Raw genomic sequence first — 12,695 nt, 5'->3', positions numbered from 1 at the left:
ATTATGATATCACTACATTTTATTGCAATATAGTACTATTTGAAGCACTTTTAAAAATGCAAGGTGTACAAAGATTAAATTAAGACTGTAAATTGACTAAATATTTGGTTTTTATATAAATAGGTCATAACCACACTGTGTTGACATGTAATACTGTTATAATACAACAGTTAAACTGGTGAGTCTACACAACAGAAGCTGTCTGTAGTTAAACAAGGAAACAAAGTTGAAAAGACCATGTTAAAACAAAAAACTACTAAGATCAACAGGTTGGGATTGTAAGTAGCAACAAACATATTCACTCAGCTCCTGAGTAATTCAAGTTTTACAGTACACATTAAAAAATATCATTTCTTCCCATCAACACTATATATCCAAACCATCAGGTGTTTATGCACTTTGCAAATTACACTGATTGAACTATGTAACAATGGGGTGGAGGTTGGCAAGTCGTCCTGCTTTGACATTGACATCACCCACATGCTAAATAGATCCAGGTTTCTAGTCAGTCCCACCACAACGTAGCAGGATTTTTGGTTTGTTTTGGACAATCGTTCAAAGGATTGGTACTTGTCAGTTTGGATGTCTGACATTATCAGTGATATTTTCAACTCTTAGCTGTCTAAGAGGTTTGAAGATGGAAATTTTCTCCTAACACTAAGTTAGAAATCATTTGCATCATGCTGTAAACTAGGAAGCAACATAAAGCGACAGACTTGTCCTTAGTACATAATTAAAATTCCAAATTCCAGTCAGCAGAGCTGGTCTACTTTCCATGTTGAATATGCCACAACACCTTTCAGATCTTCAAATGCATAGCTAGTGTAGGTAGTCTTCCACTGTGGCGAACGCGCAGGATCCGATTCCTGATCGAGCCATCAATCCTAGACACTGTGATGCTTGTCCCATCGCTAGGGCAAGTGGTGGTTGCTTTGGCAGATTGTGAGTCTCTGAAAAAGAATTGTGGTGACAGTTAAATACGTGATTAATGTCATAGCAATGCACTGAACACTTACATTTTAAGCTTGTTTAAAAAGATGTTTGAAATTACTGTATTTACTTGCAAAGTTTGCTCTTTGAGCAAGACAGAACAGGACAAACCAAGTGATTTTGAAATTCCCTACACAGCACCATTACTAACAGGCCCATTTTTGCTTTGAACAACAAAAAAAGATGCTGACATCTGTAACATTACCATGCCCCCTATACCACCCCTCTCTCTTTTACTAAAAACTAGAGCATACCATAACATTGCTATGCTTTGTTAGTGACACAGCCAGCCTAGTCCTGAGCACAGCAAATGATGTGAGCAGTGCTACCTGACTAGAATGAATGGAGAAAGCCCCCAGGCTTTACCCACCTAGTATTGCACTATTCAGTACAGAGCACACAGGTTCTCTTTGTATCGGGTCAAGCTGGTTTCCAACAGGGCTGCTCCAGGGATCGGAATATGCAAGTAAACTGAATGCATCCTGCGGAAAGATGAGGTTTATTACATCTCACAGCTATATTCCGCTAGGACTGTTTTCATCACCTGTTTGGACTCTGAATCACAAAGGTGATTGGCTGTGTCCATCAATACAAAATGATAAAAAGAAACTGTAAAAGGAATTGTTCCATTTTGAGCAAGCAGAAAGACAAAAGTTAGCAGTATTTTAATAAGTGTTGGGGAAAGATGAAACAGACTGAAAATTGCATGCAGTTAGTCTTTGGTAAGGGAATCCTTTTCCAGAGCAGTCTCAAATCAAGGTAAACTAATTAACACATAAGAATACTACAGAGAGAACATTTCAGGCATCTGGATCAATTATCTTTGCAGTTCATTTATCATTAGAGCTGAAAACAGCATTTCAATTCAAGAGGCCAAACTGCAGAGTCTGAAATTAGATGGAGGGAAGTGCTAAATTAATCTCTGGTTTTAATTGTATTACAGTATGCAATTATCTTCCCTGTGAACGTGCTACACAGACAAGACAAGGAGATAGTGCTACACCACAGCTGATTAGAGCACTGCTCTCAGACAAAAAAAATTGCTAAAGCTACAGCAGGGCAGTATTTCGACACAGCATGCTGGGGACACAGTTTCTGCTGGGCAGCACAGCTAATACCACAATTTCAAGAGGAAACATACCTTCAGCATTTTCTTATTTGCTGTGTTTTTGCCACATTCTCTTCTTAGTTGCTCACTCATTGCTTGCAATTCTCTTCCGAAATGGATCATTCTTTCAATAGCCGCTTGGCTGCCACCACATAGCTGACGTCTTAACTGGCTTGAATCTACTTCTGCAAAAATGATATCGTCATCACCACTGCTAACAGAGCTGGCAATAACAATCTATGGATCTAGAGAATCCACTGATTTCACTCAGAAGACATCTGCCTTCCCAGAGAGAAAGTACATTGGGCCAGAGACCTCAGCACAACATGCTCCTATACAGAGCACTGTTCAGTTGCTCCTTTATAAACATAGAGACTTAGCTAACTAACAGCAAAGGCTGCCCACACGCACCGTTTATTTTGCAATGGTTAATTTTTAACTAACTAGAAGATTAGCTAAGTTGTTCCCTAAAATTTGACTGGAGTTTAAAATTAATAACAACAATTAAGCCCACAGTTCTACTTTTTTAGTTCTTTGCCATTGCACTTCTAAAGATACACCAAATCCAGAACGGCTAATAGAGGGTAAAAACCACTCAACTTCCCATGATGGATGTTCGTACAAGATGATATTTTTCACTGTTTGGACTCCTTGTAGAACAAATTATTTTAAAGATTTGGACATTTCAGACTTATTTTGTAATCAAGCAGAGCACTACAATAGATTTATTTAATGTTTGCTACAATATTACCCCATAATAGGGATTTTAAGGGTTATTAATGCAGTTTATGAACAGTAAATCAATGCTTGACTTCTCTGAAAGTTCTGCCTTTTTAAAATTTACAACTAAAGCAACCTTAAAAAGAAGCATTTATCCATTCTTTGCCTTATTAAGTTTTGAATCAGACTGATTACAAAACCATTCTTCCTTCTGATTTTAACATTGCTACCCAGTGATATATTTTGACCACTATGATAAACAAGGATTTGTAAGTGGCTGCTTTACTTGTTTTTCTTAGATGTGAGCATATCACCTGTAGAAAAAATCTACCTACATAGCTGTATGTACACAGCACTAAGGGGAACATATAAATATTCTGAAAAGCAAAAAACCACCAAACTCCAACTGTGATGTGTAATCAGTGTAGGTTGCAGAGCCACATTTCCTTTTTACAAAGGTGAAGCACCCACATGTCTTCAAGCAGTGGTGTTTGCTGCTATCTGCTGCCCAACCTAGGACATCACTTTTCAAAGGCGGAAAACAACTACCTTTAAAAAAGCCACACACAACTACTCTGTGCCCTGTGCAGTTGGCTTCATGTGTGTCACAGCAAGCCTCCACGGAGAAGGCTGCAAGAGAGTAAAGAAGCATTTTGTCTTTCCTGTCACAGAAGTTAGGCCTTGTTGTTATCCAGTTTCAGAGCACAATGCAGGGAATGGCCTGGAAATGTGAATCTGCCCCCTCCAGGGCTGTAACAGAATTATATTTGCTTTTCAACAGTTATGTAGTATTTACCAGCAAAGCTGCATGATTGTCAGCAGCAGCACATGCCCTCAGAACTGTGAAGCATTCTGTGAAGTAGTACCTGTAAGTACTACGGCATTCTGAAAGTTCACCAGCATTGTCCAGAGTTTCATGTTTCATTTAAACTACCTATTCATTGATGTCTGGTTAAAGCAATTGTTTGAGAATGCAGTTAGCACCATAACTGACAGAGTAAACAGCATCTTGTTATGGTGTGCCGGCGATCAGAAGGCATTTAAATACTCATTTGTCACTAATGACAACAGTTATGACTGAGTATAAAGCAGGTTAAGTAAAACAAAGTTATTTTTTTAGACCACAACCATGTAAAACAGGATATTTTTTTGGTGGAAAACATTTGTGGGTTGGTTGGTTGTTGTTGTTTGAGGGTTTTTTGTTTGAGTGTGTGGTGTGTGTTTATTGTTTTTAACATCTCAGTTCCCAAACATAGCCCTTTTCTTTACCACTTAATATTAGCACTTTGCATTCTTCAATATGAGCGACTTGGAATTTCTACTCTTACTGTCGAGTGCAAAGATGCCATCAGAACCATGAATGGTAAGAGGACCAGGAAAAGAGGGAGAAGCCATCTGCCAACCCTAACCCAGGCGTGCTATACAACAGGATGTTTCTTCTCAAAGGCACTGTCTTACAAATTGATGTTTCCCCTGTTCTCACACTGATATTGGACCACCTGAATCAGTGATTATAAGATTCACATCTAATAACAGCAAAACAAACAAAAGAAAAAAAATTAGGATTTGAGCTAATATCCCTAATTTTCAAGTTGGGAAGCATTGCAAGTAAAAACATAACCTTGTTGCCATCACTTAATAAAAATGTAAGAAATATCACTGCAGACCCATTTCTGTGTCACATTCTTCCATTTCGTGATCATGTTTAGAACTACCATTTAGGAAGCCATTGGATGAAGCCTCAGCAACCCCATTGGAGTAGTGATCTGTTTCCATGTCTACATCATTGCTGAAAAGAGAGTAATAAATAAAAGTTTTATGCATATTTAAGTGCGTAGCGGTTATCTTCTTCACGACTTCAGCACAATACCTCCCCATCTTGGCTACTGAAAAGCTACTTTTAAATATTACCAAGTCAGACCACAGCTCTTTCTGCAGCAACTGGCAGTGCCAGAGCACCAGTGAAATCTTAACGCTCTTTCAGCTAACGTTGGCATTCAGTAAAATTACATGTGTCTGCCACTATTCCAGAATAAGTAGTACAACCTTGCTAAAAACACACCAGAAAGTTCTTACCTTGTTCATGTATCTGTACATACACAGAGCTGGAGAAAATGCATTGAGAAAATACACAGTTCCCACTTTTTTTTTTTTTAAATACAGTTAACTCAATACAGAGCCTACTTTGAGAATATCGCATTTAGGTAAATAATTATTTCCAAAAAAAGCCTCGATCTCTCATTTACTGTTGGTAGAATGACAGGGAAAAAGAAGAAAAACCCAAAGCAAATACTGAATAAATCAGGACACTTAAGAGATACTCGGAGCCAGATTCGGAGCGTACAGCTCCTCACCATACTTTGCTTGCAGCAGGTCACAGAAACACTTTTAGAAAATGCCAGCATGGTTTTGGGACTGAGCTTTGCCAACAGTTACATCCTAGCCTGTTCATCATGGAGAACGACAACCTAAAACCTCTCTCAAGACCAAAAAGATTCAATTGAAAGGTTTAATATCTTGCTTCTAAGCAATGAAAAATACTCAGCTTCCTTTGAGGAAGAAAGCCAAAAGGCCTCTCTGACTGGGCAACACTGCAGCCAAGGAACTGTCTTCCTCCTGTGAAAAATCTACAAGTTGCCTAGACACTGCCAGGCTTTTTTGGCAGAAGAAATTGCTGACACAAACAAAAATTGTGAAGCTAAAAGGTAAATTGTTACTCTTTATTTTTTTTCCCCCCAGTCATCACTATCCAACTGGAACAGTCTTTGTTATCACCACCACATCACCACATCCTAGTTGGTAATTTTGGGAATCCATCTTGGGCAGTACAGCCGAATACTGTTGCATTTCACATCAACTTAAGTTCTGCTGCATCTGTGCAACCTAGAGCTTAGTATTTACTGGTTATGAATAACCATATTAACCCTGGGTAATGTATGTATCGTAATTCTCCAAATTGAATGTGTTTGCACAAGTGACGGACTGGAGTAGGCAAACAATACTTGTGTGTGCAACAGAAGGCAATGCACGTTTCATATCACACAGAATCATAGAATGTTAAGGACTGGAAGGGACCTCAAAAGAATATGCATCTCAATTGTGTTTACTTTGCAGATACTGCAAAGTAAAGAGAGAGTATTTGGAAAACTTTTCATTACCTACATGCAGCGTGCTTAAATCAATGTCAGTGGTTTAAATTAAAATCCCAAGTGCCAGAGAGCTAGTTAATCTTCACAACTTCAAAGGTGACCATAAAGAGCTATAAGAAAGGCCATTTATTTTTGTCCATTGCATTTCTTTAACGGAACAGGAGAAAAGCATCTATTGAGCTTGAGAAGTTAAAACAAAACCAAAGCACGCTAGAGTGATCACAAGCTGTTGGCCCCTTGCCCTCTTTTAACTGTTCTTGGGAAAGAAAAAAAAAGAGAGAAAAATCACAAAATTCCACTGAATCTCTGGAAAAAAAAAGCGCACATGCACAATACAAGCCTTGATGTAAGTTAGAAGCATCTGAAGTTTATTCACCTGGAATAGCTGTTAACCTGCTGTGATCTTGATACATTTATGTTGTTGAGCTCTGGTACATTCAAGCTGGTGGTCGTGTGTTTATTGTGACAGTAAGACTGATGTGCTTTATTTGATATTACTCCATTACTGCAACTACTTTCAAACCCTGTAAGAAAGTTTTAATAATTGTAATAATCTACAAATTTACTTGCAAGTATGGATTTACAGGAGTGAAATAAGCATAATTTAATTGTTCCTGGTCAGTAGACACCAGATTTGCCAAACAAATAGACTTACAAACAAATATTTAGCCTCTGTGTTTCACGTATTCAAACCTTTAAAGCTTCTACAGTGCAGAAATTAAGCATTATTTAACAAGTACAACACATACGTGAGAAGGTTTTTCATTTGTATTTATACACCAGTAAAACAGAAAACTGCATCAGAGTAGAATCATTTCTTAGAACTGATACATTGTTTCTGAAAGATCTGAAAATCTTTTCTAGGCCACTGTAATCACTCTGGATGGAAGCAGACACACATTTTATTAATTTCTAATCACATAGTTCTTTCAATAAATGCGCAGTAAAATTCAGTGCTGGAAATACTTTACATGTTGCTACACTTAAATACAACCTCCCTCCTTCCCCATATAATTATTTTAATTGTTAATATTGTGCTTTGCTAAATAAGCTTATACCCTGCTGTGAAATTGTGATGTCTGGCTAAAATGTCTTCTGACCCTTCCAACATAAAATCAAGAAACTACTAGTCCTGAAGAACAAACAGATAATCTGAGAGGATCTCCACTCACACACATGATAGCACAGTCTTGACACAGAGGAAAGAAAAGAGAAGCTGCTGCCTTTCCAAGGGCAGCAGGACTCTGGTGGCCAGGCTACACTGGCTTCCTGCTCGATGTCACCAAGAAGAATAAAAAGCTTTACCACCACCTAGGTGCTCTCAGAACCGCTTCAACTCTGCAGACTGAAATCTGTCTGCCAGCAGAAAGTCTTGCGTAACTCCACCACCCAGCTCCCGGTATTTCCTACGCAAGAGCAGCTGTTCCAACTATTTTATGAACACCATAGGAAGTGGATCGTATAGACCGCTTAACTGGATTTAAACCACCTTGCCCAAGCCACAAATCATCATCAAAAGGATAACAGAAATTTGCATCATAACCTTCCACTTCCTGGAAGCAAGCATTTCTTAGAAATCATTGGCAACTTACTTTGCAAACCCTTAGTAAAACCAAGAGTACATACAAAAAAATAGATTTGATTCTATTTATACACTTCCCATTTCCCCAGTGACTGAGAATCACATATTTTAATTATTAAAACTACATTTTTACACAAAGCATTCAGCATCAATTCTTAATTAAAACAAATTGTTAGTCTGTATTTTTAACTTCTCCCGTTACTTAATTCTACCAAAGAAATCTACAAATCTATGTGGTGCATCCTTCACATCAACTTACCAGAAAAGTGTGTGCTGCTCCCTTTGCCTGTTGCCAAATTGTGAATATTCATTCCATGGCTGGGACTCATGCTAGGACTACTGAATGAGCGTGGGCTAACAGGGTAACTGTCCTGAGATTTTGGACTGTGGCCTCCCAAACACCGCACTTCGCTGTCTGTACCATTCACCATCTCTATAAACTGGCGCACCCTAAACAAAAGGCAAAAAAGTTAAGCTAATAAAACAACTAACACATTTCAATTTACCAATGATAGCAATAATTTTAGTGCTAAATAGACAAAAAGTCTGACTCAACAAAATGCTGGATGTCAGTAATCCAATCATTATTAAGCTCTGGAGAGGGAGAACAGGAATCTTATCCTTTGAGGACAGACTTTGGCAATAAGTCCTCAAAGTTTAGAGAACTAAATTGTATTTTCGTGTTTGAACTGTTTTGCTTTATTGGCAGGGGCAAGGTTATTTCCTGAGGATATGTCATTACGTTGTCATGTCTGTCATTTCTCTCAAAATAAATGAGAACACAGTTTTGATCCTCTGGAACAGTAAGCATTAGGTGGTAACTTTTAACATTAAACATTTGCACAGGAAACAGTTTGAAAAGCAAGCTCATATACAAACCTTCCCTTTAGAGGCTGTTGCTCTTTATCGATTTTATTTTAGGTAAGGAGGCTTTACTATAAACTTTAAGGAAGCTCAGAACTACTGCTTTATGGTTTATGCTTGGATAGCCTCAATAGAACAAGCAAAATTTAGAAAGACACACTGAGGAAAAGATAACATAAGCTGATGTTATTGAGTGAAGTTTTTCACCAAAATGTTTGCATTTTGTGAATTCTGTGGCAAGTCTGCAGTATTAGCACATGAATTGTGTTCAGCACTTGACCATGACAGACTTCAAACACATTCCAAGTTACTTAACTGAACATAAAAATTGAAGTGCTTTGTTCTTACAGGAGATAACAGATTTTTTTCCGCATTCAAACACTACAACGTGATACAAAATTCTGGAGGATCAGTGTGGCTGGCAATTAAAAATGCCAGAACGAAGGTGACTATTGTGTGCCTGGGAAGCCAAGAGAACTCTTTCGATTATGGAATTTCCACAGTAGTAGCCAGAGGCTTCAAGTAAAGTGACAAGGAGTCAAACAGCTCATTTAAACTGATCTGTGAAGTCAGTCACCCACTTCGAGGAGCAGACAAACTCTTAACTTTCTTGAATATGACACTGTATCGGTTTACATTTTAAGTTTTACTTGATACCAAATTTGAATAAAATTGATTTGAAAAACTACAAAATTTAATTCCAGAGAACAAGTCTACAGTGAGATGTGAATTATGCTGCAAAACAAGACCTTGATGACAAAATCTAGTTAAACATGTAACAAATAATACAGCATAAAAAAGTGAACTATATACATTTTCTAAAAAATGCTGCTTAACTTTGTTTAAAATTCTGTGAAAGCTTTAAATGAGTAACTGTCTTGTCTCAGAAGGTACTGTGTCATCTATAAACACACATCTGTATAATTTGAAGACTCACTTTAATGCAAATAAGAGATTAGGATTTCTTTCTAGTAAACTTGGATACAACTGTTGTGTTGTTTCAATGGCTTCTCCCATTCTTCCTGCTAAAACCAATTTCTGAATTCCTGTTCACCAAAAAACAAATAAGAGATTAGGATTTTTTTCTAGTAAACTTGGATACAGCTGTTATGTTGTTTTCAATGGGTTCTCCATTCATCCTGCCAAAAGCAATTTCTGAATTTCTGTTCACCAAAACCAACATCAGTTAAATGAACAGCTTACAGATGAACACATGTAAATTAATGATTAAAAGACACTGCAACTATCAATCAGCAAGATGTTTTCCTCTTAGAAAAAACTTTATAAAGAAAGATCACGCTTCCTTAAAAAGCTCAATAGGAAAATTTAAGAACTGCACTCTACCTATACATATCTAAATGAGTACTCAATATTTTTATTTATTGCCAACATACAATTAACTTGTACTCAGATTGCTCATTTAGAGGTAGATTAAGATTGCAGGCACTCTTCTGCAATTTATTTTTCATTTTTGTACCTTTATAAATAAGCACATACCAAACTATCATCACCCAAGAACATCCAAATTGCATCCCACCTCCCACACGTTCAATTTTGACTAAGATAAGAAAACTTAGGTGCTCTCATTTACAACACATACTTCCTGTCAGGTTACAGTTGACTACACCTTTCCACAACAGTCTGTGCTTTATTGATGCTTCTGTTGCAGTAACCTGTTACAAGTTGCAAACAGCCCAACAAATGGGTCATTTTTCAAGCAGAGCAGTTTCCCTGTGTGGTGTTTCATGCAGTCACACAAACACTTGTGTTCATACAGCAGGGATTTAAATGAACGGGGAAGGCACAGTTTAACCAGCCTACCAAACAGCACTGCCACAGTGAGTTAGAACCGAACTGCTGTTAGTTTTCCTTGTCCTCTTCCCCCTCACATTTGTAAGCAGGAAAACTCAAATTTGATTTACCTTATAAAGCATTCTCTAAACTCTACCCCTCTTCACAGTGGAGATAAATGTCTAATTATTTGTGAAGACTAAGTTTTATATTCCTGTTTGTGACTGACCATTAGCTCTCACAAACGAGACATTACCTACATTTGTTTAAGACAGACCACAATTTCCCATTCAAAAGAAAGCAACAGGTGATTTCCACATTCCGCTACATCAAACAAGTTCCAAAGCGTTAGTGCAGAAGTTCATCTTAACCAGCTGTTCTTACATACATAACTTCACATGACAGCAAAGAACTATACTAGGGAGTAGTGCTGAAAGGAAATTCTACAATGATGCTTAAAAGAAAGTTTTATGTAATATTTAAGGGAGGAAAAAGAGGATGTAACATGCTTTCCAAGGCTTACTTTGTCTATTTTTAATGGAAGCTAATTCTTCTAGCACAGTCTGGTCTGTGGATCTGGCGAATGCCTCTGCTGTTGCACAGTATCCATGGTGAACTAAGTAAGATGACACCATTCTAAAAACAAACAAAAACAACCCAGAAACACTCATTAAATACAGGTAAGAAACCGAGAACTTATTGAAGGTAAACCCCCTTTTCTTAAAAAAAGGGACTTAGAGGAAATTAAAGAATTCTACTTGAAAGTCATAAATTTCTGTAGAAGACAGACAAAAGCGATTCAATTTAGGAATCAGTGTCTTCTTCAAAACACTGTACAGAAAAAAAACAACTAAAAAATACTTGTATTATTTTATTATTATGAAATTTCATAAAAATGATTCATCATTCAAAGGTAGGCTCATTGACAACACTACCTGCTACTAAGTTTCTCTTATTGCTCATTACATACACTGAAGTGAAATTTCTGCACACTAAGTTTTTGTTTTCACTAAAGAAATAAAAAATCCAAAGCCGCGACCACCATTTTTTTCAAGTGAGACAATTAACGAGCCAGAACTTAACCTGGCATGCTGAAAGGCTGAGAACACAAAGGGAAATTTCCAGAGCTCAAAGTATTAAAAACTGCCCATTACAGCCACAGCAATTGTTCTAAACTCCTCAACAAACATTAGATAGGTCAAATTGGAATGGAAGACTTACACTCATCATTATGTACTCTTAATTAAGTAATTATGTGGACAACTCTTCCCCAAAACATATATTCATGCTCAATTTTATACATACTTATCAAACTTATGTCAACAAATTTGTATTAATTTTTAATACTATCTGTAATTTTTTGCACAAGTCAATAGTTACAATATTTAAAAACCTCTGAAATAATGCAATTATTAACTTATTTTTTAAATGAACAATATTCAAAAATCTTACTTCTGAATCATTGTTTGCCACTCTCCTTCACGATCTCCTATTGGAAATCTGTCAATCTGTGCTTGAATTTTGGTTCTCCATTCTCTCATATAGTCTTCAATGTCAAATACAAATGGGTGTTGTCCAAAATTAGCATCCACAACCTCTCCTGGTGTCTGAAGCCCTACTGTGGGATACAAGTTTGGCTGCAAGAAATTTTTTAATTAGTTTTTTTCTGCTTATTCTGAAGTCCTGACTTTTTTTTCTCATCTCTGTTTTATCCCCAATGCAACTAGTAGTGTGAATCAGCAAATAACTCCTGGACAGATGATCCAGAGCTAAAGCAATTTCTACCAATCCAGAAATACAATGACTGATTATTTTTCATTCCCAGTGGTCATAATTCTTTTTATTTTGAAATACGAAAGCCTTACTGATCATTCCTTTCTATTCAGAAAAATGCACTTTTAAAATTGTGCTAAAGTTTACAACTTTTTGGTTCCAATTTTACAAGATACTCAATACCAATTTTTAAATGATTTTTAAACACCAGGATTAAAGTTTCTTTTAAGAAGAGAACAAAAATTAAACTTACAAAGTGAGTCATTTTCCTTTTGGGGTGAAATACTTAAAACATCGCTGAATTTTAGTGGTAAGAACTGACAGGATAGAGAACTCATTAGCCTCAAAGTCCAAGTGTAGCGCCTAAAAAGAACTGTAACAGTGCATTGAAGTTCTCGTGAATTCCTGGACTTGTATCTAGAAAAAGACTTTAAAGCATTTATTGTTGTCTCCGTTTTATTTTCTGCTTAGAGATTAGGTCTCCATGCAAATCTGAAATATGCTAAATATGAGAAAAATAATATCTGCCTGTTGGGATTAAAGTAAATTTCTTAAATGTACCTAGCATCTCAGCAATGGCAGTGCAATCCGTTGGGGTTTTGGGTGGGTAGGATTTTGTTGTTGTTGTTTGTGGGGTTTTGTTTGTTTTTAATTTATAAATACACCTACATCATATTTACACTGCAATCGATGGTCATATGGTATAATGGTATGCTGA

At 36.8% G+C, this 12,695-nt stretch overlaps 1 protein-coding gene across 3 annotated transcripts in view; it reads right to left on the bottom strand.

Moving 5' to 3' along the window:
• Position 1: 1 nt before the first annotated feature.
• The window catches only part of RANBP9 (RAN binding protein 9), a 39,808-nt gene continuing 27,114 nt past the window's right edge, over positions 2-12,695 (bottom strand). The window contains exons 6-14 of one of the 3 annotated variants that reach the window (XM_065833084.2): positions 11,657-11,841; positions 10,728-10,840; positions 9,351-9,459; positions 7,809-7,999; positions 6,344-6,491; positions 4,486-4,607; positions 2,132-2,283; positions 1,361-1,472; positions 2-950 (exon numbers count right to left, since the gene is read on the bottom strand). In XM_065833084.2, the coding sequence (XP_065689156.1) occupies positions 820-950; positions 1,361-1,472; positions 2,132-2,283; positions 4,486-4,607; positions 6,344-6,491; positions 7,809-7,999; positions 9,351-9,459; positions 10,728-10,840; positions 11,657-11,841 (1,263 nt within the window). In that variant the 3' untranslated portion in view covers positions 2-819. Of the gene's footprint in view, positions 951-1,360; positions 1,473-2,131; positions 2,284-4,439; positions 4,608-6,343; positions 6,492-7,808; positions 8,000-9,350; positions 9,460-10,727; positions 10,841-11,656; positions 11,842-12,695 lie in introns of those variants that run through there. The other 2 variants (XM_065833085.2, XM_071804603.1) reach the window with 2 other exon arrangements.

Source organism: Patagioenas fasciata, chromosome 2 (assembly GCF_037038585.1).
Source record: "Patagioenas fasciata isolate bPatFas1 chromosome 2, bPatFas1.hap1, whole genome shotgun sequence".
In the NCBI taxonomy this organism is placed as follows: Eukaryota; Metazoa; Chordata; class Aves; order Columbiformes; family Columbidae; genus Patagioenas; species Patagioenas fasciata.
Note: the sequence above shows the minus strand (reverse complement) of the source record. Positions and strands in the feature narration are given on the sequence as shown.